The sequence below is a fragment of the Falco peregrinus genome, chromosome 6 (genome assembly GCF_023634155.1).
Source record: "Falco peregrinus isolate bFalPer1 chromosome 6, bFalPer1.pri, whole genome shotgun sequence".
In the NCBI taxonomy this organism is placed as follows: Eukaryota; Metazoa; Chordata; class Aves; order Falconiformes; family Falconidae; genus Falco; species Falco peregrinus.
The window spans coordinates 85,049,306-85,077,076 of NC_073726.1; the positions used below are offsets into that span (position 1 = coordinate 85,049,306).

Sequence of the window (27,771 nt, forward strand, 5' to 3'; positions counted from 1 at the left end):
CTGCAGCTCAGGCCTGTCTTACCCTATGTACGGAGCAGCCGTTACAGACACCTGCACCCGTGGTGCCTTGCTGCAGTGTTCAGAGCAAGTGCCCAAGAGGAATTTCTCATCCTCTGAGGCAGGGCGTGTGATTTTCTTTCATGCAGCTGCCAGCTGGAGATGTGGAGACTGCCACTGAGAGGTGGGAAGGAGAGAAGCAGGACAACAGCTCCCAGCGTCTCTCAGCCCTGTGCCTCCAAGGGTGCTGGGGCACGCAGGGCGAGCCCACTATCACACCAAGCTCTCCGCATCCATGCTCAGTGGGTACCACTTTGCCCTGCTTGGGAGAGGCAGCAGCTGGGGAAGCGACCGACCCCACCTCAGCTCACTGTGTCTGCCTTGTCCAGTCCTCCTCCCATGGGAGACCACCAGCTAGCTCCCAGTCCCCTCACCGGCTTGCCCTTCAACCCACCTCACTTGCCACGTATTCAGTGAAGATGAAGGTGGAAGCAGCCTTAAAAACACCTCCTGCACACACCTCGGGGGCCTGGGGGCAGCCCAGCGGGCGGACACCCCCCACCAACCCGTGGATCCCTGGGCGGCAGTAGCGGCAGGAGAAGAGGGTCAGGGATGGGGACGAGGACTGGGACTGGGACGGGAAGGGGATGGGGATAGGGACAGGGATAGGGATAGGGATAGGGATGGGAAAGGGACCGGGAGCCTCCCCCACTGCTCCCACCGCAGCTGTCTACTGCCCTTCGGTGGCCACCTGAAGGTGAAGCAGGGGAAAGCCGAGTGGGGGGGACCCCATCCGTCCCGGCTCCCTGAGTTCAGTCTCCCTATGACCTGTCCCAGAAACCTGCCATCCCGGGCCGGGGGATGCTCTGGCTTCCTATAAGAGACCTGGCTGCAAAACAGCTGGCCCCAGGGACCTTTTCCACTCATTCCCCATCCCTGCATCCCATCCTGGCTCTGCCTCACATCAGGGCCGCAGTCACCAAGACCGGGTGGGCTCCAAAGAGCAGAACTGCTCTGTGGACAGGGTCACACCTTCTTCTTTTCAGGTGTGAGATGGAGCTGACTGCATAAAGCAAAAGCCCCTGAAGACTTGCTTCCTCGGGTCTGTGCAGTTACTTGGACTAATGTGGAGTGACTCACTCTCTGCCTGAAATAGCATTCCCTCCTGGGTTTGAAGGGATTCGAGCACTGCAGCGCCCCAGCCCAGGTAAGGCCAGGATGCCCCCCTCCCTGGACACCAGAGAAGTGCCACAGCCCCCAGTGACTGTGTTTTGGGGCAGGGAGTAGCAAGCTTCCACACTGCCCTCCTGGGCAGGGGGGGGCATCCATCCCAGCAAAGGTCTGTGGGAGAAGCTGTCTTAACAAGTACATGACAAACCCAAACAGCTTCCTGCCTTGCTCTGTGTGGTGCCTACGGCTAGGGCACAGAAAGCAGAAGTGTCACAGTCTGTATACTCTTCACTTAAACACAAACAGCAGTTTGGGCAGGAGGTATTGCTCGCGTGTGATCCTCAGGCCAGATCTTCACCCCTTCTCAGCCTAAGAATACGAGGTGTCAAAGACATGTGCATCACCTGATGCTTGCTCCAGGCCTGGCAGGACTGCCAGCCACCCCATCACAAAGCCTTCTGCCTCAGTTTCCTGGCATGTGGGGAAAACAAACAAAAAAAAGCAGGAGTGGTTACCCACTGCTATGCACACTGCTGAGGGTGGGGTGCGGAGGTGAGCGGTGACCTGTTTGTGGAAAGTGATTAATTAGGACTGTATTCTTTTGTCAGTTCTGCTGAGGAGCTGATGTACTATTTTCAATCCTTCCCCTAACCACGGTAATTTAGATCACACCAAGCCATGGGGAGATCATTTTGCCACAGAACTACCCGATTTAATTGCATTGCATTTGCTTGCAGTTTGGACACCACTCCTTCAGGTGGCTGCCAGAGTATCTAACCAGCATCTCAGCTGGGTTTTGCAGCTTCTTAGCTTCAAACTGTCCAAATTCCATCATTACCCATAACGAAGCCACAGAGTTAAGTGCTGGCTTGGAGCTATACCCTAGAACAGTGTTCCCTGTAGTAAGGTCTTTCCCTGATACAGAAAGCTGCCTGCAACTGAGTCTGCTGATGAACATGGGTTTGTGATGGACCCAGCACAGTGGGATGGTGGAGATCCCTTGGTTAGCCTGGACATTTACTGTATTCTAAGTACATCACTTCCTAAAATACTGGATCAGACCAGCTGCCCAGTTATCCTTCTTCTGACAAATTGTACCAAGAGAAACCCTCCTCCCCTCCCAACATCAGTTAGCAAACAGTGTTGGCAGCCTCCAAAGTCAATTGACTACAGCACAAGGACAGGACCGGGGAGTGTTTCCCCCACCCCTGTCGATCTGCTTTGCTTTGTATCTGGTCCACGTTTTCTAACTGAGGCTGCCCCTACTTACCAAACTGCCCAGTTCACGGTCTCCTTGATGTACACAGCAGCCTCAGACCAGCATACAGAGATTCCTTTAAGGCTCTGACCTCAACAGCTGGCATCTACTGGTGTCAACAGTTCCCCACTTTACTGGTACAGGGGAGCTCTCCAACCCTGTGAAAATCTAGTCTAAGCAGGAGGTAGAGTTGTCTTAGGGGTCATAGTAAGGCTGTGCTATAACACATCCCAATCTCACCACTTTGCTTTCCAAGTAGAAGGTGAGTTTCTCCAACACACATCTCAAATACAAACAGTTGTGAGCGTGTTATGAACAAGCCCCAGACGAAGCCTGCTAATCCAATGTAAAATCCTCCACAACATATGCTATTGTCTCCCTATGAAGAGGATGAGAAAGACATGTGGCAGATCTGAGTCAGGGCACTAAATATGGAAAATGCTCAGACACCATAATGATGATGGCAATCTAGGAACCTAGACAGAGTAGACTGGTTTTCTGTTCTCTTTTTCACTTTCCTCCCCTCTAATGTGGCCCACCTTTTTCTCACTGTGACAAACTTAATTTCTTTGTCCAGGAATGCACGTATTGCCATATTTAAATGAAGGGTCAGATTATGCACTCAGGTACGCTGTTACAAGCACAGCAAATTTTCAAAACTCAGTGCCGCTCAAGCCAATGTGAAACTGTCTTTGCGTGCCATGGGGACCAGAATCCCTCCCTGCTAAGCAATTCTCCCAGTTATACTGAGGAAACTCTTTTGGCCTTGACTTCAGGAGGTTGAAACTAGATGTTAATGTGTTTCCCCACAGGGGAGGTTTTAAAGCTAGGAGGAGGGTGTTACACAGAACAGCCTGATTCCGAGCATTTTCTTTTCCTCCTGTTTCCTGGTGCTATAGCAAAGATCGCTTCAGCAGGCTGCCAGCAGTCCCGGGCATTTCCACGACTGCATCAGTCAGCACTGTGAGGGACAGCCCCAGGTGCCCCAAGGGGCTCTCCCAAGCCACTGGAATGTCTGTACATGAAGGATGCATACAGGGGACAAGCGCTGAATCCCATGACCAGTGTACATCTGCTCCACAGAAGAGGAGTGCAACAGGGGCTAGCCTTCATCGCCGAGCTGTGCTGGGGAAGGGGCTGCTCAATAGCCTGCTCTGGCTGCAGGGCGATGTTGCTGCTTTGTCCCCATACTGGGTGCAGCTGGTGGGCAGAGCAGGGATCAGACCTCCAGCTAGGGCCAGCACATGGGTTCATGGAGCAGGCGAGTACTGATAGAAACTGAAATCTTCAGCGGTTTGTGTCAACATCCTGTCTGTGAACTGCAGTGGCAGAGGAGAGAGGAACTACACCCAGCTTGAACATTTCTGCTGCAGAGGTGGGGAAGTCTAGTGGGTGCAGTAAGTGAGGAGAGACAGCTGAGATGTTACTACGTCAGAGGTCAGAGGGCCCTGCTGGATCACAAGTCAACACCTGCATCTTTGCATCAAAGCTGTGCAATACTCTGCAAGGTTACTTTGCATCTGCAGACACTTTGATGCTATTATTAGGCTGTTTACAACTACAGTAAAGCAACTTAGTCATGAGTGGAGTTAAGAGAAGGTGTTCTCAGGCCTATGTTAGCCCCAGAGTTTGCATGGAGGATGCAACCGGGGTTAGAACAGGAATTTTTAGCAATATGTTGTTCCCAACACAGACAGTTATGTCTGCTCTTACTCATTCATGACTAAGCTGTGCTGGGGAAGCATTTTTATTTTGTCACAGCAGAATCCAGGGGTCTGGAGTTCTTTCACTGTATGATTCTGTGGCTTTTCCTGACCTTGCACCCTGGGAAGAGACACTGCCGATAGTACAGTCTCTTTGATTTTTTTCTTTGCTGCCCCACAAGATGTGCTTTCACAGCCTAATATGAGCTGGCTCTCCATGGGCAATCTAAAGGAGATGAAGTACAGATGATTTTTACCTTTACACCCCTAGCTGATGTCAATGTTATATTCCCCTCCCCAGCCTCCACCCTTCACTGGATTCAGTTCCTAGACCCAGCTACAAAAGCTACAGCTTCTCACTGTTCACCTCTTCTTTGTCTCTTTTTCTTTCCATCTCAGCCAAGTCGGCCACGTAAATATTGTTAGACAAAAGCAGGTAAATCTTTTTCTTCCGTCACTCCCAGACGACATCCACTTGCAGATCCCATTCCACAGCCCTGGGCTTCACAGGCTCTACCATTCAGATGTAGAGCAGGTGCCAGCCAGGGAGCCTCACGCTCTAACACTTGCTAATTGCTCATGAATGCATGTGCAAGAGCCAGTCTTGGAGAAAAGGAGAGGGTGTACAAGTGGGGGTAGGGGCCAAGCAATGTGGAGATCCCTGTCTTAACCCCTGACAGACTTGGAAGATGAGCACCCTTTTCTCTAATCCCAGCCTTCCCTGTAATTAGACACTTGCCTCACAGGTGATCTGCTTTTATGGGGACTTGCTGGGGCTTAAAAAATTCAGATGGCACGGGCTGGGCACAGTGACTTGCCTGAAAAGTATGTGCTAACTTGGAAGAGCTCAGTCAGTGGGATTTGTTAGCAGCACCTGCAGGCTGTGTGCCCACTTACGACCTGCACAAGTGTAATTAGTCATACATCTGGCACATAATCCTCATTAGTTCCGTTCTGATACTAACAATGGTGAAATACATGGGATCAGCCTAAAATGAGAGAGATGAAAGAAAGCAGGTGCCATAATACACAGTGAAGTCAAGAGAGCCTTCAACATGCGTGAAATCTAGCTGCCACTTCAGTGCCCCACTCAGACCGAAGGCTCTGGCAGTGATGGACTGTGCAAAGACTTTTCCCCCTGTGTGAGTTGTGAGTTGTAGGAAACTGTGCCCAGCAGAATGGGGAAGATGAGCAAAGGGGCCTCAGAAAAAACACCTTCTGTTAAACTTCAAAGTTCATAAGCCAAGTGTGTTTGGGGAACAAAAGATAAACTGCCTGATGCAGAGCATCCTTTCAGAGGAGAGTGGAAGAGGTGGTTCATGTTTTGAGGCTACACAGGGCCTTGGTACACTGAGAAACACAGGACATGCTGTTCCACTCCGGTGGTGGGAACGGTGGAAAACATTTGAACCCAGCTACATGTATGCCATTTGCTTTTAATAAGATGACATCTAACTGAACCTGTAGGAACAACCACACTATGGCTAAAGGGAAGAGGGGAGAATTCGAGCAGAGAGGATGCTTGCAAGGTTTTTGCCCAATAAGCACAATCTCTCCGAGTTCCCCAGGACTTTGCACAACCCTGGCTCCAAGCTGTGCTGCTCACAAGTCTGCCCTTGGGGAGACTATTCCATATCCCAGCTGATGGGCACTGGTAGGGAATGCTCCTTGAGATGAGCACTTAGAACTATAGCACTCCAGTATCATGTAAGTGGCAGGCATGGATGAAGGGTTAGCAAAGAACACACACATCAAACCCTAGAAATTTGGGTCGGCTCACTAGCCTTCTTCTCACCTCTTTTTTGACACTCCTCTTTCCTGCCTTTTCAGAGAGTCGCCTGGTTTTGTGCCATGGCTCCTCTGTCCCAGTCTGCCTCTCCACTGCTAACAAAGGGCCACATCATCCAGTAATTCTCAGGTGATTGAGAGCCTGGGTTGTTAATGGGAGGGAGAAGCTTTGTCCTTTTCTCAACCTGCTCCCCTAAAGAGTCAAGAGAAAGGAAAACTGCATTTTAATATGAATGAGGCTCTAATTTTTGTTATTCTTTCTTGACCGTCTTCCTTCCACAAACATGGCATCTTGGGTCCAGACTGTGAGCTGTGACCATGCTACAGGGACAGGCTGGCCAGATCCAAGCTCTGGCTGAGTACTGAGGGCTGCAAAGCAGGAGTGTTTTCATACTTGAGGAGTGCTCGATTGAAAAAAAAAAAATAAAAATCAAAGGTGCCTGCTTGGGAGAAAAGCCAGACAAGGTCAACAGAAAGGGAGGGATTTCTACCAGCCTTCCCCAACCGCACACATCCCTGACAGAGGGTGATGGCTCCCAGGGAAACCTCTGAGGGAAAATGGGGCTGAGGCCATGGTTCCCTGTTTGCTGACACCAAGCCTGCACCCTGCCGCCTCCCTGAGCCCCGTGAACATGAGCAGAATGACACAGCGACACGCAGTGACACTTCACAGTATTCACCAAAACGCAGATGGCCCACGCTTGAGCTAGCTACGCAAGGACGGCGGAGCACCTATTCTACATAAAAGTTGAGGCAACCTCTACCCCTATGACTTTAACCTGCTGATGAAATTCAGTCTAGCAATGCCCTGAGGCAGGAACCCACAGCATTTCTGACCCAGTGGTATGAGCTCCAGAGCTGGACTACGATATCAACCAGCTGCTGCTTCCCCAGATCCAGCCTAGGTAAACCAGTGTGTTTGCATCACTTCGGCTCCAGGCTTAGCTCCAGCCCCCTGAAGGTACCGACCCTGCCGACACTAATGGGGATCGCTTGTAGGGGGAACCTGCTGGATGAAAACCTCTTCCAGCCACGATACTGTCTCCTCTGTGCTTAGGCCAAGACTGCTTTTAGACTTGAGCTTCTATCTTTGCTGCTAAAGGACTCCAGAAAAGGTTTGTTAGGGCATGCTTCAGCCCGGTGAGTGGCTACGTTCGTTTCCATACACTTTATGAGCCACCTTACTCACCTCATTAATGCTGCACAGTATTAGGCACATAATGAACTAAGAACTGCAAAAGAGGGGGGCGGGTACAGCATGAAGGGAGAGTGGAACACCACTTTGGGCCAAAACCTAACTTGTTGCTGCTATTTGGCCCTGTTGGGAAGAACGGGACTAGACTAGATCTGAACTGTGTTGCTGTTCCAGCTGAAAACAGCTTCAAAAGAAACACAAGTGGATACTGGCATCTGTTTTATGAGTCATTCCCAACAGGTATTTTTTAAAAGCGCATCAGCTCTAGACATTCATAGGCAGTGTATCCCACTCGCAGGCTGACGGTGCCATGAAATCAGTGTCCCACACCTAGCACCCTGAGGAGCCTCTCAAAGGTCCACATTGTGCTTCCCAGAGCATCTTCTGTGCCTGTATGGCTTCTGGATTTACCTTCCCAAGATGGTTTTATGTGTATCATTTATGTGAGGGAAATAAACTGGATTTCTTTTCCTAATTAAACTCTGACATTAGATGGTATGGTTTTATACACGCATACAAATCTTGTTTCTGTCACAAAGACAATAAAAAAGATATGTTTTGCCACGTGATTAGAGGTGTGGTTGGGGAGAGGGAGTAAATTATCCCAACTGGAAAGGGGATATATGCAAAACAGGTTTGGTGGTTAAAGTATAACAAAGGTAATGGAAGACCAGTGGGATGAGAAAACCAAAAGATGAGAGAAAAAAAAAAAAAAAAAGAGACAAGAAAAGATGAAAGAAAAAAGATAAGGGAAAAAGGGGGGGGAAAGGGGGAGAAAAGGAAGAGAAAAGAGGGAGGAAGGGGGGAAGGGGTGAGGCGAAAAAAGGGCAGAAAGAAAGGGGAGAAAGGGGAAAAAGAGGAGAAGGAAAGGGGAGAAAGGGGAGAAGGGGGAAAGGGGGGAAAGGGGGAAAAGAAAAGAGAAAAAAAAGAGGAAAAAGAAGAGCGGAAGGGAAGGGAAATCAGTTCCACGTACAGTACAAAAGCAGGTCTATCTCTGGAAGGGAATTTAATCTATACATGAAAAGTGCAGGCCACGAGCAGCTCTGCCGCGTTTCCAAACACACACACGCGAGCGCGCAGAGAGAATTCCCGGGGGCGGATTTGCCGGTGGAGGCGGCGTTACTCCGGCCGTAAACCGCTCCTCCCGCTGCCGGGGGTGCTCCCCCCGCGGGCTCGGGGGTCGCCGCAGCCCGGCGGCGCCCCCGGGACCCCCCGCAGGGCCGGAGGGCGCTGTCAGCGCAGGCAACTGTCCCGCTCGGCGCGGGCGGCTGGGGCGGGCGTGGGGCGCCCCTGAAGGTGACATTGCCGGGAGATGGCCCAGTGCGAAGGCTCTGGGTGGTAGGCACAGCCCCCGCCCCCACCCCCACGTTTGTCTCCGTCTTTGCCACGGGCTGGTTTGCGTGAACTGGGAGCGTCCCTGCGGGGAGCGCGCCGTCCCGGGGCAGCCCTGCCCGCCGGGGACCGTGGGGACCGCCGGCCCTCGCCCCCACAGCGGGCAGCGCGGTGGCCTCGCGTCCGAGGGGGACACTCACTTTCCGTGCGGGCACCAGCAGGGCCGGGGACAGCTGGCGAGCACCCTGCCGAAGCCCACCGCCTGGGGCTGCGGGGCAGGGGCTGCCCCCGCTGCGTGGTGCAGGGCGAGGAGCGGGCTCCGGCTCCAGCTCTGGATTTCATCCCTCTCCCCCCATTATAACCCTTCCTCCCGCGTTCCTAAGCGTCCCTCCGTCTGGATCCTGTCCGAATTCTAACCGAGGAACGAAATCGCTGTTAATTAGGAGGTGATCAAAGGTGGCCCCGATGAGGTCCCCCCCGGGCGAGCAGCGCCAGAGCGTTACCTTGCGGCAGTGGGCTCAGGGCCCCGGCTGCGGCTCGTTTCTCATCATTACTCAGGAGGGAGGAGGATATATATGGAAGCCAGGGAAAAGCCCCTCTCCATCATCTCCAAACGATTTTAACAGTGCAACAGGTTGTTTGCTATTCCCCTGCCTTTGTATACTGGTAGGTGCCTGGGTCCTGCATTTCCTTGCAGTGGGGGAGGTGAGGAATTTGCTTGATGTGTCACTATGCCTTCATCTGTACTTTTTCCAGGTGGTTTTTCCAAGTTTTTCAAGTCCCGGGCTGTGAGATCCTCCCAATAAGTTTTTAATTTCCTTAAAGGAAGCTGTAATAGTTGGGGGTGGGGGAGAAGGACTTTATCTTCCCCAAGCAGACTATAGGCCCTGGCTTCCAATCCTTAAGATCTATAAGGCTCTTTTATAGCTGCGCTACAGTTGTTTCCTTTGGACTCTGACTAGGTGATTCCCACCCCTCGCTGGTGTGTAGCAAAAATAGCCTTTTTTTTTAAGCTATCGCTTTTTTTTTTTTTAAAAAAAAAAAAAGAATGCCATATGGCTGAGAAAAGAAGCTCGAAGTGCATTTCTCTTGTGCCCCGGCCTTGGGCTAGCTGCCCCGGCCTTGGGCTAGCTGCCCCGGCCTTGGGCTAGCTGCCCCGGCCTTGGGCTAGCTGCCCCGGCCTTGGGCTAGCTGCCCTGCAATCCAGACGCCGCTGCCACCCTCCCCCCGCCCCCCAGTCTGCATTCACTTGCGGCCAGGCGGGGGGCTTATCTGCGGGCCGGGATGGCCGCGATCTGCAATGCAGACACGCATCGCCTCCGGGTCCCCCACCGCCCTGCCAGCTTGGGTGGGGACTGCTGGGGAGGCTGAGGTGGGGAGCACGAGTGTTAAATGTGGGGGTGGGGGCTGTCTGCCAAGCCCCGGCCGACTCGCCGGGCGGCTCTGCTCAGGCCTCCTGGCCCCGAGGGGGAAACAAGCCCCTTCGTCCCCCTCCCAGCGGGCAGGGGTGCGCTGGCAGCACCGGCCTGCCCCCACCCCCCCGCGGCACCCAGGAGGCAAGTTGGGAGCCGGGGCCTGGTGTTCCAGCCCTCCCCCACTCCCTGAATACCCCCAAAGCCCCTCCCCTCCAATCAACTGACTTTTAACATGACAATGGCCATGACAATCCCTTCCAGCCAAGGGCAGGCTGGGGAGGACATAAAGCATCCCCCCACCTCCGCCTAATGGGGTACCTGCCTGCGGGCTGCCTGCCGCCGCCGCCAGCTCGCCGCCTCCTCGGGGCTGGGAGCCCCGGCCCGGCCATGAGTGCCCACCTGGCCGTGCCGCCCTACCTGCCCTACCCCGACGCGGTCATGTATGGGGACTACTTCTGGTTCTCTCCAGGGAGCATGGACTGCGTGCCGGCCGAGGAGGCGGCGGCGGCGGACCCCCTCCCCTTCCTCGCGGCGGAGAAGACGCCCAGCCACCCAGGTAGGCGCCCCAGCCCGGCTGGCCCCGGGGGAGCGATCGGGCCGCCCTGGCAGTGGTCGTGTTCCTGGTGTCCCTCCTGCCCCGGGGTGGGGGGCGATGCCGGTGCTACGGGCGGGCCCCCCGGCCAGGATGCGGCGGCGGGAGCGGGGCATGGCGGCCCCCGCGGCCCGGTGGGACGGGGTGGGGGTGCGGGCAGCGAGCGAGGGGGTCTCGGTTGCGCTGCCGCCGGGGTGCCTGTGGCCGCGTCGGTGCGTGGTGGCAGCGGAGCCCCTGCACGTCCTCAGGGCATGCGAACGCTGCAGTTCTCCCGAGAAACTGGACTTCGAAGCCTTTTGAGCCTTCTCCGCCTCGCTCTACTCACCCCAGTTCTCTCTCCCCAGATGTTTCTCCAACTTCCTCCAGCTCTGGGACACTCACCCATTACACCCCTGACTCTGCCACTAGCCCCACCGCAGAGCGCCCATCTCCCCATGCCCCTTTGCAGAAGGCCAAGGAGGAAGGCGAGGGCATGATGAAGAAGGCCAAGAGCCGCACAGCCTTCTCCCAGGGGCAGCTGCAAATCCTGCACCAGTGGTTCCAGACCCAGAAGTACCTCAGCCCCCAGCAGATCCGGGAGCTGGCTGCTCTCCTGGGGCTCACCTACAAGCAGGTGAACATCTTGCTCTGAGCAGCTGAGTCACATCCCTCGTGTGAAGTTACCTTGCAAGCAGGCTTTTTTGGGGTGTTTTTTTATTTTTTTGTTAGACCCTAGAGACGAATTTCTTTCGTGGTCTTATTCATGCAATTGCTTATGTGAAAGAGCAGAGGGTGTGAAAACTTATGACTCAGCCTTCCTCTTATGTTTGGTTCCAGCGCTATCCACCCACTCCGTGCAGGTGTTTGAAAGTGCATATGGAGCAGGGCTGTGCAGTCGGGTTACTGCTCTGTATGAACATGTGTTGCCCCCGAATGTGAAAAGTCGGGTAACTCGCACTGCTATGCAAGCTGCCTTTGTCACTCAGTGGCACCTGGGTCTCTCCCTGGAGAGAGGGTCCTTGCCCCAGCAGCTACTTGTGTCTGACTGAAGGAATGACTCACACCGGAGTCAGCACTCATCTTGGCAGCAGCCATGAGATGCTGATGCTGCTGTACAAGCTGTGTTTCTGCAGTTTTCTTTGCCTGTCTTTCAGGTGGAGTTTTTGACATCGTGAAAGATCCAGTAGTGCTCTGAGCACTGTTAGTTTTCATGTCTCAGCTCTGTGATTCTATGGCTATCCAGGTCTGCTGCAGATCATTAGCTGCTGAAGTGACAGACAGGATTAGAAGCCAAGCAGAAACTGAATTGGAGTAGAAGGCAAAACATCTTTAGGATGCATAGTAAGCTCTAAGGATGAATTTCTAATGCCCTGTGTCCTTTCCCCATCACTTCTAGGTGAAAACATGGTTCCAGAATCAACGGATGAAATTTAAACGTTGCCAGAAGGAGACTCAGTGGATGGAAAAAGGGATGTATCTACCACAGGTGAGAGAATTCCCCCTTCCCTCATCACTACTAGACATGATTCCCCCAATCTGTGGGGAGAAGTGCATCATGTCCAACCTGCTAATGCAAACAAAGCACGGGACTTGATACTACAAATCTAGTTGCATTTCTCATAATAGGGCTTACAGTGGCATCTCTTTTAAGCCTGCCCTGGCACTGAAAGAGCTTTGTTTCCAGTTCACTTATCTCAAGGTTGAAACTGGAGAAACGCCTTGCTGGTCCTCTTTAGCTATTTTGGTTTTTATCTCTAGCATGGTGCTCCCAGACATGTTGAGCTGGTGATTACTAGCTTAAGATCTCGTCATCTCTGCTATTATTAGTCTATAGTGAGGACAATGAGTACAAAAAAGACGCTATTGTTTGACTTGGGGGAGGGAGCAGAGAAGAGAGGAGGGCCTACCCGGCAGGATGACGGTTGCTGCGGTGCTCTGCATTACTGAATAGCCTTCTCTGTCTCTCCTAGAATGGGTTTCATCAGGCTGCATACCTGGATATAACCCCCACATTTCACCAGGGCTTCCCTGTGAGTGCCAGCAGAAACCTTCAGGCTGTGACCAACATGCACCAGGCTTTCAGCAGTGGCCAGACTTATGGGAATGGGCAGAGCCTGTACTCGTTCATGGCTGTGGAGGATGAAGGGCTTTTTGGAAAAGGTGGGACAAGCTGCAATACCCAGCAAGCCATGGGTTTATTAAGCCAGCAGATGAACTTCTATCACGGCTACCCTGCTGATGTGGATTATGTCAGCCTGGAGTCAGAAGACACCTACAGCTTCCCGAGCACCTCTGACAGTGGCACACCGTTCTCAGGCTCTCCTGTATGGCATCAGTACCAGGCCCCTTGGCATCCCCTGGGGACCCAGGGTGGTTATGAGTCTTAGGTCTAAGTATTTTTGTCTCCCTTCTCCTGTTTTCTGTCATGAGGTTTCTAGGGCCTTGACTCAGGGATCCAGTTTCTGTTCCTTTCTCTTGCCCTTCCTCCCATTTTAACCGTTGGTGGGGCTCAGCACCCTGCTGTCTTGGGCTAGCTTTCTGTTTAAAGGCACCTGTCTGTTCATAGCTAACCCTTGGCAAGGGTGTTTTGTGTGTGGATAGATGGAACTTCATTCATGGAGGGGAATGTGCAATGCCACAGCCAGAAGCAGCAGAGGTGGCAAAAGTCCGTGTTTGCTGTCCAGGTCTCACCTTCTGCTGCTCCTGTAGCAGGTGTCTTGCAGCAGAGCTTTGCTGGAGAAGGAAACCCCATACTTCAGCATATTTCTCCCAGAAATACCCTGTTGTAGCCCAGAATTTTTCCTGCTGTCTTGCCTATTTCTGTTGCTACCTCAGCTAACTGCTAATTGGTTCTTCATCTCCATCCTCTCCTCCCTAGCCAAAAAGCTACATGAGATCATCTGATTTCAGATGACTTGATCCAGTTACTCTCAGCAGCTGTTCCTGGAGCGGTCAGCAGTGTCTGCCCCTTGCTTGCTGCCCTCCTGTGTACATAGGAGAGGAGGGAGGAGCAGAGGAGAGAAAGTGGGGTAAAGTATTGCTTGTATCTCACAAGGAAACTTTGGGTTTTAAAGCTGCTAATTTGTCCCTGTCAGCTCATTCGGGATGGTGTCTCTGGGACTGTCCCCACCCAGTTTAGATCTTGCCTTTCTACATCTCTGCTGAGAGACTGTTGGCTTGTTCCAGCCTGTGAATTGCAGCAGAGGGTAGCCTGAAGTGCCATTGCTGGAAGTGTGAAGAGTGGTTGTGCGTGGTCATCTTTGGGGTGGTGAGAACAGCCTGCTTATCTGTACGTGATGACCCCCTAGCACTTTCACAAACACAGCACCCACTGCAGTGCTGCTTCCTCTGGAGTAGCGGCAGGCAGCTAGGTAAAGAACTTGGTGATTTTTTAATGTCACTTATCCTGGAACTTGGATGTTGGGGCAGCGGAATCCTGTTGGATCCCAGTGGAGTTGTCATCCAAGGGGCTCTAGAGCAGGATTGTTCTCTGCTCTTTTGTCTAGTCCCAGTTTTAAGAGTGTTAAGCTGGTAAGATTTTTGTTTCTTCCCCAGCGCTTAGTTGAATCTCTTCTGTATTATTTTGCTGGAAAGGGCACTGGCTGTCTCATCTGGCAGAAGTACCTAAGCCCCGGGGGAAGGCAAGGAGTTTAGAGAAACCTAGTTAGACAAAATGAGGAAAATGCCAATTAAAATTTTCAGTTTCCTATTTTAAAATAACTGAATCCTTTCCAGTATGGAGAAACTGGAAGTCAGCTGTGGAATGAAGATGTGTAGTAGAGTCCAGTCTGCCACTGCCCAAGAATACAAAATGGCATGAGCTGGCAAGAATAAATGAGGTGGTAAAAGCATAAATATTTCTGTGGTAGGGTTCTTTTGTGGTTAGGGCAACCTAACCAGTTTTTACTGCAACCCTGTCTTCAGCTGTCTGCGCAAGGGTTGTATGTCATAGTTAAACTGTCACTGCAAAGGAGGCAAACACTTGTTGTTCCAGAACAATTTTTCTTAAAGTTTTCTTGCAGTGATCTCAACCATGTTTTATGTTACGTGCATGTTGTGTTTTATTACTGGTTTTCTGCTTAATGTTCTTACAAACTTGTTTGAATTTAAAATAAATTACTTTATTTTAATGTTGAAAACAGTGTTACCAGCTTGCATTGGAACAGCCTGCTATGAGAAAAGTTATTCTGCACAGGTTAAACACCAGCAGTCCTGAGGAGAGGAGGAAGAAAGCAACCTTACTGTGTTTCTCCCAGAAGTAGGACCAAGCAACTGTTTGAAAGGAGTGGGTCACAGAAGACCTTCGGTTTTGTTTTTAACATGCAGGTGTGTTGCCTAGTGCAAGGGGTTGGGGAGGGGGGTTACTCCATGGATGGGCAACTGGACTGCCAGCTGTTGGCTTGCAGTAATGTGCAGCCCTGTAACAAGCTTGCATTAGTCTTTAAACTGCAATGCCTCAAAATAACTTGAAATAGGAGGGTAGGAGCAAAAGAAAGCGTATTTTGAGCTTGCATGGCCATAAGGTCACAGTTAGAAATGTGGAAGTCCTGCCTTATTGAGGCTGCAGCTCTCTTGGGGTTCTTGTGCTAGCCTTGAACAGCAGCAGAAGTCTGTGTCTAAGTAACTGAATCCTGCCTCCAGCACGGAAAGGAAAACTTCTTTTCCCTGCTTTGCCCCAAGACTGCATTTATCTCCTTAGCAGCTGGGAGCAACTTTTAAATGGTACTGAAACATGTGAGACACCTTGGGACTGAAGCACAGTGCATCAGCTGCTGCCAATTTAGAGACTCGACAAACCTCTTTCTGCTCAGTGAGCTTTGGTTCATCAGAGCCTTGCTTTCATTAATAGTTCTCATTTTGAACACCTGTGCAACTTGCATAAAGCCAAGGGCTGCAATTGTTTGTGGACAGCAGTGCTAATGGGGTCAGGCAGCTGTCTCTGTTCAATGGCCAATGCTACTCCTGTATCAGCAGAACCGGGCTCCTGGTAACAGCCATAGATTAACAAAAAATATATGTTTGGGTTTAATCCCATGTTCCTTAAACTACAGTAAACCACCAAAGCTTTTCATCTGTTGGAATGGGGCAGCTCAGTAAGTACTCCACTGAGCACAATTAGCTGAACTGGCAGCTGACTGCTCAGGTTCAAACTGCCACAGGTCCTCTGCCGAACAGAACCTGCTTGTGTGGATGCCAAAGCATGTCCACTCTCCTTTTGCAATATGGTAATGCTCTGCTTCCAACGGTGTGGTGGAATATGTGCAGGAAGGAGAGAGAGTGGAGGTTGGAGCCTGTAGAGGAGGAAGAATGGCTGGGCTGCCAAGCTTCAACAGTAGAAAAAGGTAAATCTGGCCTGGCAGAGGGGAAAATGCCAGGTTCACATGGTTTCCTTTATTAAAGAAAAGAGATCCTTTGTCATCCTGACCCGAGACTCCCATTCCAACATCCATTTGGATGACTTCTAGGCAATCCTCTAGTAACAGTGTTAATTTCAACAATTCTTTTGACAAAGCAAAGCTGAACCATATACCTATAAAACTCATAGATAACTCAAGCCTTGCCTTTCAGCTTTAAAATGAGTGGCTTTTTCTTTTTTTTTAAGATGCAAACTTAAGCTCTAAAAAATGCACAGGGTGTGCTGGTCTTTGTGAAACAATTGCAAAGGATGCTTGCTACAGATTACATGTGTTGCCTGAGTGTTTCTCTTCCATGTTTCTGCCACAAGGGTAAGGAATTAGCCAGAGCTCTGCTGGCAGATGTCCTGCAGAAACAGATATTGTGCTAAAATAGCCCTGAGGCTGAAAAGGTTTGCTCTGCATCCTGTGGTTTGTGTTACTGCATTTACCATGGAAGCGTTCCTTCCCAGGTGTTATTCCCCTGGTTGCTCAGCTTGGGTTGCACACAGGTTTGGCAAGCACACATAGTTGTAGGGCTGGAGGGAACATGTAGAGTGGCTGTTGGAATTTTGGTGGGTGGGCTGGAAAGGATGGCTAGTAGCTCGGGAGGTGTTTCTAGAAGCTGTGGAATGAAGTAGAACTCAGTCTTTTCACAGTGCTGGAGACCTATTACCTTGATGTGCCTGAGTCACATCACTATGTGGAACAGCTGCACAGGTAATTGCAGCACTACTACCAAAACTGGTAGAGTTGCAACTAATCCCTCCAGACTCATAACTTCCAAAAGGGTTTACATCAGTTCCTCAGAAGTAAGTACGTCAGCAAAAGCCCTTTCTGTGGGATACATTACATCTGTTAGAAACTCTGTGTAACTGATTTCTGCACACTGCAAACGTGATTTGCCTTGCCAGCAAATCTTTTAGGATCAAGCTGTAAGCTCATGGAGCTCTTCATATCTAACTTGTGGGAATACACTGCGCTTTCACAGCATCTCTGCAGTGTCAACACTCCAGCTTGTCAATGCTGCAGATGTAGCTCCAGTGGTTGAGAGAATCTCACCCAAACAGAAGAAATTAGATCTAGTACAGACCATGTAGACCAGGGCTTAATCTCTAGTTTACTGGGTTCCAGTGTTTGCTGTCCCATAGGCAAAATACCAAGCAAGCAGAGTGGTGCAAGCAACCTCATTCCTTGCTGTCCGTGTCAATGTGGCCTGCAGTGATGTTTTACAAGCTACACGTTTCTTCTGAGTGGCCCGCAAGCAAGGGCTCACAGACCCAGTTGTCTCTACAGTGCAGATAAAAGGCATGATAGGCCTTCCCTACAGGCATGTGTAAACGTTGTATTTGGTTATTTAACTACACCGCATGACTCAAATGCTGAGCTAACAGGGTTTTGGAAATTTTCAGTAAAGCATTGACACATCCCTTGCTTGGTCTGTCACCAGAGACTTAACAGCATCTTGGCTGATACTGAGTAGTCAAAAGGCATGAAGGGCTCAAAATCATGGCACTGGTCTTAGACAAAAAAAAGTTAGTTTTCCTTTCCTGTGAAGGCCATGTTATCTTCATGCTGTCCAAAGTTTTGAAGAGCACCCTCAGGTTGTACCCATGAATCTCTTTTCATAACAAGACTAGAATTAATTTTTCATATTTAATAGACACCCATTGTGCTCACAGCCAGGGTGTGTCTCCAGCAGCTAGGCTGTGTCTGAATCACTAAATATTTTACAAATTGCAACACTGGGACTACTGCCTTGGGTGAGCCCCAAGATCCATCCAAGTAATTGCTTAGATGCTGGAAAAAGACCAGAAGAGCAAGCAAGTCCCCAGTGTCCCTCTAGCTGGCTGTGGCTGATGGGCTGCCTGTAACAAGAGCTGCATTCCTGCATTACTACATGGGGCATTGGGAATGGGCTCCTGATACAGCAGACATCAATGAACTCCCTTCCTGGAAGTTGCTTACTTGCCTGTTGGAATTGCTGCAGGCTTTTGGTCTCCAGAACCACCTGTGGCAATAAGCTCTGTCTTTGAATGATGGCATCTGAAAAATTCTACGGGTCTCTTTGAGGAAACTGCAAGGTTTGGCAGTGTTTGTTGGCACAGCTTTGCTGAAGGTCAATAGCGGGGAGATCAAAACACTTGCCCTTATAGGCAGCATCCTTCTGCAAGCCAGTCCCAGAGACTTCACAGCAAGATCTTGCCTGTCCTAAAGCATCCCTGAAGGAACAGGGCATGACAGGTAACTCCCTTTTCAATTATTAGTGAGGGGCAGTCACAAGCCTAAGTTTTTCACCTACAGCAGCCTTTGTTGGGGTGGCATGGAAAGTTTTCAGATGATATTCCAGTTAGTAGCAGCAGCACTGTTGGCTCCAAATGAGCTGAAAAAAACTCCACTCATGTAAGAACCCTCCTAATTGCTGCTGTTGTAGTCCACCTTTGTTAACCAGCACCTTTACAGTTAAGCTAACTCAGTCGATCCCCACCCCTCTGATGGTCGGTGGTTGCAAGAACTGCGTCATCCCTAAGCTTAGGTACTTGCTGGGTGTAGGATGGAGTGGGGCTGTGCTTTAAAATGGATTTCCAAAATGATGACTTAGAAATTCACCCTCCAAGAAGGCCTTATTTTCCCCAAATCATGCTGGCCATAGTTTACGGAACAGCTCTACAAACAGTGTAGCTGAACAACCGAAGGGTCAAGGAGTGTTTACATAAGAGTAGGGGTGGGAAGAAAGAGCTGTGAGGAACAGGAGCATAAACCAGCTTTGCCAATAGAAGACCATGCCCCTTATTACTCCAGTCGCAGATATCAATTGCCTTAATTTTATGCTGCTTTTTTTTTTTTTTTTTGACCATGACTGTGACTCTGGGAACTGGGGCCCTTTTATTAAATACACTCTGATACACACATCTGGTTTTAGGTACTTTGACACTTACATTGTATTAAGTTTAGAAAGGATGGTACCTCTGTGTTTTAGCCAGTCTCTCATTAAATATTGCTGTCAGGGGAAATTCTTAAGGTGGGTAGTAGTTACTCACCTGGTCCTTCAACTCTAGATACCTGGCATTGCCAAGAGTCATGAAGCTGATCCGCTAATACCACAGAAAAATCTGTTTATAGTTTCAGAGTCAAATTAGCAATAACAATGGCATATGGTTGCTATGGCTATTTATGCTCCATCTGGATTTCATATTACAATGCTGTATTACAGTAGGAAAAAATATATAGAAAAAATGCATAATCAATCTTAAAAAATATTTTATTATTTGCCAGACTGAATGCACTGTTAGATTTTCTCGGGGGGAAGCACAGAAAGATAGTCTAGAACAAAGGGCTTATTTATAATTTTTGTTTGTAAGATCGTCTTACCAGCCTTTCTGCAAGCTGCTTGTCACATCTGCCTTCACTAGACACTTCATCGATTCTATACTTGTGGCTGACCTACAGAGCTGGTGGTCTAACCATCAGATGGATGCCTGGGGTAACAAAACTTCCACAGCTTCAGTGAAAGGTATGTGACCAGCACTTCTCCACACAGCCCATGGCTTCATGTGTTATGTATATGCAACTGTACAGTGACACGTATAAATGAGATCCTCAAAGGAATCTCTGCCTCCTCTGAAACAAGTTACAAGATCCAGGGCATGATCTAGGTAGCTAGATCTTGGGTCTTGCTATAAGGGAAGTCAGTTGCCTGTGCCAATAAAGAAGGGGGTGTGGGTGTGTGCATGTGTAAGGGCATACAAATGAAGGGCTGTATGTACATATACAGGCAAACAGGTGTCTGCATATCTGTGCATACTTGCAGGCGCATATTTGGATGCCAAAACAGGTTCTAGCTACATGATGCCCCTGATTTGGAGAGCACATGCATAACAAAGGGAGAGATGAGAATAAGATTTTATTTCTGGCTGCCCAAGTACCCCGCATCCACAGTACTTAGGAATGATAGAGATGGTGGCCAGCAGAGGCTGGGAAAGGAGCCCCCATGGTGGCCGAGTGGTGAAAGTTACAGCTGTCACCTGTCTTTGTGCCTGGATATTCCACACTGCCGGGACAGCTGTGGTAAAAGTCTACTTTGTGCTGGGCAATGAAGCCCACCGTCTGCTGGATACTGCAGGTACCCCCACCTTTACCAAAGACTCCTCCATCCTTGCTGGTCACGATGGCATAAGCGTTCTGCCCCGCTCCGTAGTGCTGGCGGGGGGGAGGCATGGTTTGGATGTTGCTGGCTGCAGTGATGGGGTAGCCCTGGTGGAATGTGGGGTGCACATCCAGGTAAGTACTTGGCTGGAAGCTGCTCTGAAAGGGAAAGGCAGTGAGTCAGAACACATAGCTTCTCCACTGGTGTCCGCAGGCCTGACACCCACCGGGGCTCTGTCCCTTTCCCTTTCTTGCTGTCTCCTGATCAGCAGCAATGGCATGGGAGGGCAAGAAGAACCATATCCATCTCCGTAGCTCAGGGGTGGATACAGTGGATACACAGTTGTGCGTGTGTCTGTGTATACACACACACACATATACAAGGAAAACAGCTTTTCTCTGGAAGCATTTCAGTGCCATTCAGTCAGCCCATTGCTAGGGTACCTACAGAACACGGAGAGTCATGCCAGGTCCGTGCCTCTGCGCTGAACAGACCAGCAGGCAGGGTATGCTGGCACTTGTACACTAACATTACCCCTGCAGAGGACACGTGTCCCAGGACTTATCTGCCTCAGATAGAAGGGCCGTACTGAGCCGTGTGCTGTGTTCTTACTTGAGTGAGGCACTGAGCCCGTTCAGCCCACAGGTTGTGCTTCTGGCACCTTTTCAGCTTCATCCTCCGGTTCTGGAACCAAGTCTTCACCTGGGTGGGAAAAGGAGAGCAGCGAACATCAGTGAAGGAGAGGAAAAAGCGAATGTTATCGAGCAGGAAGGACCGGGGGAGGGGGACTGACCAGATGGCATAGATACATGGGCAGCAGCAGATAAAGGCCTTTGAGAGCTCCCTGGGGTTGTTGCCAAGGGGAGATGAGATGTGTCTGGCAGCCTCAGCAGGTGGCTAGTGTATCTGCATGGTGGGGGGAGGGGGCAGCATTATGTCTAAGGGACAGTTATAGCTGTGACAAATTGACTCATTTCAATCAAGAAGATGAATGACTGGTGCAAATTAGACCCACCCAGGTCTCTACAAGCTCCCCTGAGCTGCAGGCGAACTTCTAAGACACTGTTTTTGCAGGCTTGTGAGTGGAGAAGGGAGAGGCTTGCTCCTTGTACCCAGCAGTTCCCAAATTCAAAGCTCCTCGCTGGGGTGAATTCCAGAGCCGCTTCCCCCCAGGGCTGTGTCTGCCTGTGAGAGCAGCCTTTGCAGGGATGTGGATTGAAGGAAAGAGCAGATTGCCCCACCAGTCTGGTTCCTGACAGAACCAGTTCAGTGTGTGCGTGCCTATGTGTGCACCTACACCGCATATATAACTTTTTTAGTCCCGGGGTATTGAGGCCATCACGTCCAGCTCCGAGATCCAAATTCCAGGTGGATTTTTGACTTGTTACTGCAAGCACTTGCACTCGCTGTCCAGCCCCCTCTGCTTTAGGAGAAGGCATCGTTTGAGCCATCACCAGTTTACTACAGCCAACCTACCTGGATCAGCAGAGACCCTGAAGGGCTGCAATGTATGAACCTAGCAGTATCCACACGGAGCGGGTGTCAAGCAGCCAGGCGGTGCTGAGCGTGACATTATTAGTTATTGGACAAGATCAGCCCCAGGAAATGTTCGCAGTAGCTTTCAGCATGTTACAGCTCTGAGGTTCAGAGAACTGACGCATGCCAGGGTGCCTGTGAAGTTCACCAATGCATGGAAAAAGCCTGTGAACTGCCATCAAGCCCAGGGTAGAAGCTGTTTGTGGTGAACAACGTATTCATCACTGTGTTTGCAATTCTGCTGCAAGTGTTGGCAACAGTACCCTTAAGCGACCCCTCACTGGGGAGGCCCCAATGAGGTGCCACTGGCTCTTCAGTCTCGCAGAAGTGCTTCTGATCTCTGGGCATGAATAGACAGTGGAGCAACTGTTAGCTGGCACCTTTGCCTCTACTTTCTGCTGGGATTTACCTTCCCATCCTGTCATTGCATTATGTGACCATTCAGCCACTGTGTGACAGGAATACCATGGGTCAAAGTCTCTGTGTTCACCTGCTTGTAGGTGAGCCCCAGGGCAGCAGCCAGCTCCCGGATCTGCTGGGGGCTGAGGTACTTCTGGCTCTGGAACCGCTGATGTAAGGTTTGCAGCTGCTCCTTGGAGAAAGCTGTGCGGCTCTTGGCCTTCTTCATCTCCATCATGCCATCTTCTCTGCCCTGTTGAGACTTAGCCATAGGCTGTGGGGATGAAGGTGCCGAATGTGGACTGGAGGCTGAATCTGGTGTGAATTGGCTGAAATTCCCAGAACTGGATGAAGCTGGGGATGCTTCTAGAAATAAAAAGACAATGGGAAAAGATATACAGGACTTAATGCACAGCTGTATGGGTATGAGCATGCTCCTTGCCTGCTGTAGAGCTCCTTGCCTACCAGACCCGGGCTTTCTTGAAGTAAAGGTTTGCGTCACTCTCCTTCCTTTCATGAATCTGTGAACACAGACAAACCCACTGACAGCGAGCAGCTTCCCAGCTCAACCCTCCAGGACACCTACGGCTCCCTTTTGTCAGGTGGAAAAGTCAGGGCAGGGAGGGGAGGATGGTGCACGTAGGCTAACAGTGTTACTATCCTCCTCCAAAAGGCCCCAGTAATATTTTGGTCTCGGCATGGTGTGGAGGCCTGGTCATGACTGCAAGCATAGCTTTGGGTTGGTGGCTGGGCTCCCCAAAACTGCCTGCCCAGAAATCTCAAGGCACTTGATAGACAGTGGCAAAGCAACCTCCAGCCAGGGTGTATTATGGTGGAGCAGGGTGGTTGGTGCTTGCAATGATGGGGCAGCAGATGGAGAGCATCAGTCAGGCCTCGGATATTGGCTCGCTCCTGTTTGCCTGTGGCTCCCACCACAGACTATCCCACTACTGGAAGCAGTGTATAGGTGGAGGGACCTGTTTGGCTGAGGGCTTCTGGTGAGACAAGAATGAAGGAGAGAAATTTGGCATGGAAGTGGGGAGGAAAATAGGAAAGATAGGTGTGAGTAACGGACAGGTAAGAAGAGCCAGTAATCCTGTACCAGGGGCAGGGGGATAAAATTCAACAGTGCAGAGGAAGTTTGAGCCCCTTCTCATTTGTCCTGGTACATGTCTTAAGGGGTCTCTGTCAAGGACAAAGTTGAGATAAAGATCTAAAGGAAAAACTTCCTAAACAATCTGGGCTTCTAGCCCAAGCAAAAGATGCCAAGATGCAAAGTCATTCAGGTTGCCTGAATAGGAAAATGTAAACACGAGAGATCACCCCAGCACCTTTCCATCAGGTCAGGTGCATGGTTGCTGGGGTCTGTGAGAGGCTGAGACCTTCTCAGGCCAGCCCTGACTGAAGGGCTGTGATGCCAGTCTCCTCCCTTCCCCGTAACTGCAATGATAAATCTGTCCATCCCTCATTCTTCCAGCTACTCCTCTGCAAACCCTTTTGCATGGTCCATTCCCTCTCCTCCTGCTGACATTTCAGGAGAGAAGGTGTGCAGTGAATAGGGCAGTGCCACTTTCAATAAACACCTGACTACTGAGCCCAACCAATAGCTCCCAATCTCCTTCCTAGTCACCCTGAGAGCTGTGACTGAAGCCACTAAGACACTCCTCAACCTCCCAGATGTATGCCCAGTACTGACGCCCTCCTGACAAATGGGCTTTCCATCCAAACTAGCAAACCCTTCCTTCTTCTGTCCTAAGCTGAGAGGCTACCAAGCAATCACTGAAAAGCCTTGAGCTGTTGCTGGGCCTCAGAAAGGTGGCCATGTCTGCGGTATCTTCCTCCTTGTTACCTTCCTGACAGAGAAGGTAACACATCTGTCTCTCTGGTACCTGCCACTCTAGGGTTGCCTGCTCCTAGAGGCCTGCGCTTGGCTATTCCCTGTCCCTAGGAGATGGTAGCCACGCAGAGCATGGGCTGTGTAAAGAGGCAGATGTATAGTGGAGCAAGTTTCTGATGCTGGGGAGCAGGGCCGTGAGCATCCCACAAAAGGATACTGCCTACAAGGAGAAAGGGGCTGTCAGCAGAAGAGGTGCAAGGTCCCGAGGTGTTACGTGCATGGGGTTAGGCCGCAGAGCCTGAGAAGACACTGAAAATCTGTGACCTGCATGCACAGGAAGCTAAAATTTTGTGTGGGACCACAGGATGCTTGGCTCCTGCAGGCTGTGCAGTAAAAACCTTACAGGTAGGAAAGGAGCATACTGGGGATGTGGGCTTGGAAAACAGGTAACTTATGTTAGACAGGAACCACAGCAAGAGACTGTAGAACTAAAGGTCCTGTGTGTTCCTGCTCAGGCTGTCATCCCAAACCCCCATGTAACTTCCCACATGCAAAGGCGTTCCCTCTCCCACGAGAAAAGAGCAAAGGGAAGAGGAAGCAAGAAACACAAACAGCAGTGCCACGGACATAAACATGAAAACCTGGGAGACAGACCCACTCCCACAAGCCCTTGACATCTGTGGACTTTTGCTTCCATGACTGGGCTCTGCCTGGAGAGAGAGGCACTGGAGGAGAGTGTTTGAAGAAAGATTTTAAGTTTCTATACCAGGCCTGTTGTGGGCTCGAGTGAGTCCATCTGCCTGCTGCCTCTGTGCAGCGGGCAGCACACCGAGAACCTAAGTCTTTCTCCAAACTAGATGGCAAGTAGCCACCAGTCACCCTGCACCAGCCTGCAGCTTTCTATAGCATCTGACAAGCTTGAAACCAGCACTCCAGAAGCTTGCTCTCCTCCCACCCATTCACCCTGCAAGAGTTACCCTGCTGACCATGCAATGGGGCTGGGTGAAAACCTGCTCTCACCAACTGTTCTATTGCCACTCACTGGAGTGGGAGAGGAATGGCAGGAAGAGAAAGTGCCACAGCAGTGAGGCCTGGGACTTTTTTGCAGAAAGGCAAAGGCAAGGCAATAAGAGCACCGAAAGGAGAGAGAAATAGAGAGAGGAAAATGGCAAACTAAAAGAAGCAAAAGCTAGCAACGCCGGATTTAGAGGGAGCAGATTTCCCTGCACAGTGATTCAGAGCACACCTTGGCTCAGGTTTAATGAGCACATGAAGGGTGCAAGGAGTTTTTAAGGGGATAAGGGATGCCACATGCAGAATTACCTTCAGGATTTGTATCTCTCCATAGCACACATGACAGTGTTTGACTAAAAGGAGGCTCAGACGCTCCTGCCCTTAGAATGATGAACTTCTGTGAGACCACATTGTCACCACTGCCCTTCAGCCTGGAGCACAGACCTGCCAGCGCCTGGGCTCTTGCAGACTCTGATGAGGTTTAGGAAAGCGGTTCACAGTCACCAAAGAAAAGTAGCACGGAAAGGCAGTGTGACTGTCCAAGGTCACCCAGCCTCCTTGCCTACCCCACTGCGCTTTGTCCGGCTCACAGATTAGGAAACCAAGGCAAAGAGAGAAAAATTTGGTCAAGGCTGTTAAGCAAGTGGCTGACCTGGGACCACAGGTATCCTGGGGATCAGCTCTGGGACAGCTGAAATGCCTTACCTGCCGTCTGCCTCTTCCCTCCTGCCTCCGGAGACTGACTGGCACTGGCAGTTCCTGCTAGCCCAGTCAAAGCGGGGCCGTGTCCTGCCTCCCCCGCCGAATTGTAGTAAAACTCCAGGTACCCCATGCCAGTCCCACTGGGATAAGCCTGGTAGGGGGGCAGAGCCAAGTGTGCACACATGGGGGGCAGATGAAGGGGTGGCTCCCCCACCTTCCAATAGATGCCACCCTCACTTGAGGAGCAGGTCTCACCAGCAAGCTGGGGTAGCCCCGAAGTGTAGATAGGCAGTTACCTTTATAGCTGGCTATACCCTGCCTGGGACTGCAATATTCACCATTGTCCGCTCCTTGCGGCTCTTTGTCATGTTAAAGAGGCTGATGGGTGGGGTGGGGACAGAGCGGGATGGAGGGTGGGAGGGAAAGCCACACATGGTATCAGGGCTAAAATATGTCCCTTCTGAATTCTTCCCATTCTGCAGGTTCCCCGGTCACACCTGAGCAGGGGGCTGATCCCGAGCCACAGGAAACCGCCTCCCGCTTGCTTCTTCGGGCTCTGCTCAAATTGTCTTGTCACAAAATAATCCCGTGAGCACACATGGCCTGTAGAAGACAGCTGTTCACTGCTGGGGGAACTAACCCCAACTGATCTCCACCACACGGGAGTGGACAGGAGGTAGATCTGGTGCTGAGCTGCTCAGTACCATGCTGGCCAAACCCAGGCCCTGGCTTCAAGTCTTGAGCAGTGTTCTGAGACCTTTGCTCTGTGGCTTGTCACATCGACACCCACACACACCTATACACCCTCCCCACCTGGCAGCACTTCGCACACTCTTGGTGCAGATGTCAGAGATGCGTCAAGGGGGAAAACCAGGTAAGGATCAGACCCGGGGGATAGAACCTACCTTTTTTTTTTTTTTTTTTTTTAACTGAGAAGGAATTTCCTTCACACAGGCATTTGAAGGAGCCAGCTGAAAATGTGTCTGGCCCATCTTCCACATGTTTGTGCCAGAGCAAACTCAGAAACACTGGACAAGTCATATCCAACAACAGGTCTCATTTTGCAGAGCAGACTCAGGAATCTCAGCTGGCTGGTCTACAGAGGGACAATTTGCAGACACATTTTCACTATGGAGGTGGGAAAAGATTCAGTGCAGGTAAGGTCCACAGCTAAAAGATTTGGCCCCCCATGGCCTTTCAAAGGCACATCCTTTCATTTGTGTAGTCTTGGCTGTGGCCTTTGCCAGGCTGTCACAGGCTGGTTGGAGTAATGGAGACGAAGAGTTTCCTTTAAGGCAGGGTTAGCTGATGTTGGGTGACATATGGCCCACCCAAGGGGACAGGGACCTGCAGAGCCGTTCATTAGAGGTGAGTGAATGTGCCACAGAATTCAGCCATGGGCCTGCAGGCTGGTCTGCTCGGTGGGCTTACTCCAGTCCCTTCCCCTCAGGAGGTTTTGCCCTGCCTGTTTTAGGAAGATTTTATTCGTTTCATCTCAAAAGACATTGCAAGTCTTTAGCTAATGTCTGTCTTTTACAATGCACAGAGAGAACTCCCAGAGTTAATTCAAATATTTATTGCTAGAACTACCCCTGTCTTGGCACCAGGACATGTGCATGCCTCGTGTCAGAATCTCAGAGCTGAGGGTGCAGATCCAGAGAAGTGGAAAATGATTTAACCTGGCCTGTCCCTGCACCCCTCTGCACCTCGTTGCTCCACAGGTGCTTGTCACTGCCTTGCTTCCAAGCCTGTGCTAGCAGGGAGGGGAATCTGCTCACTGCAAGAGTGTTCAGATATCAGCAGGGAGAAGAAACAGACAGGGGGGGTGTGAGCAAGGCCATAGGAAATGGTGTTTAGATAAAAGGATGTACAACACCACTTCTACCAGCACTTCTGCTGCTGCTCTGTGTCCCGTGGCAGGTTAACGGTCCCAGCTTCCCTGTCTGTAGAGCAGGGCCAACTCGGGAGCCTTCTGAGAAACCAAAAGGAACTGCAGGACTGGCCTGTGGGTGAATCTGACAATCAGTGCAGCTGCTCTGGAGCCATCATGGGCAGACCATTCCACTCCCACATCACAACATGATTCTGCTGCCTTGGGACCATCCACTTTCCCATGAGATGCAGAGTGGAGGGAACAACAGGCCTGCCCAAGGTCTCTTTAACTTGATGTTCATTATTGTATTGTCTGTTTTCATGAAACTCTTTTACGTGCCTACAAACCGTAGGGACTGACACCTCTCTGCCCAAGAAATGTGGTTTTAAATATGACATTAACTTGAAAAACTTAAAGCAAAAAAGGCTTTTGAGCACATCT

General features: G+C 50.7%; 2 protein-coding genes across 2 annotated transcripts; one reads left to right on the plus strand and one right to left on the minus strand.

The window, feature by feature from the left end:
- Positions 1-10,221: 10,221 nt before the first annotated feature.
- Positions 10,222-14,471, plus strand: LOC101913827 (homeobox protein NANOG). Its single transcript, XM_005234437.3, has 4 exons — positions 10,222-10,414; positions 10,795-11,063; positions 11,826-11,915; positions 12,400-14,471. Exons 1-4 carry the CDS (start codon positions 10,246-10,248, stop codon positions 12,814-12,816), a joined length of 945 nt encoding a protein of 314 aa, XP_005234494.2. The 5' UTR covers positions 10,222-10,245; the 3' UTR covers positions 12,817-14,471.
- A 5,268-nt stretch (positions 14,472-19,739) lies between these two features.
- LOC101913995 (homeobox protein NANOG-like) lies at positions 19,740-25,723 on the minus strand. Its single transcript, XM_005234438.1, has 4 exons — positions 25,461-25,723; positions 21,996-22,270; positions 20,582-20,671; positions 19,740-20,127 (listed from the first exon to the last, which is right to left on the minus strand). Exons 1-4 carry the CDS (start codon positions 25,639-25,641, stop codon positions 19,765-19,767), a joined length of 909 nt encoding a protein of 302 aa, XP_005234495.1. The 5' UTR covers positions 25,642-25,723; the 3' UTR covers positions 19,740-19,764.
- Positions 25,724-27,771: the final 2,048 nt, after the last annotated feature.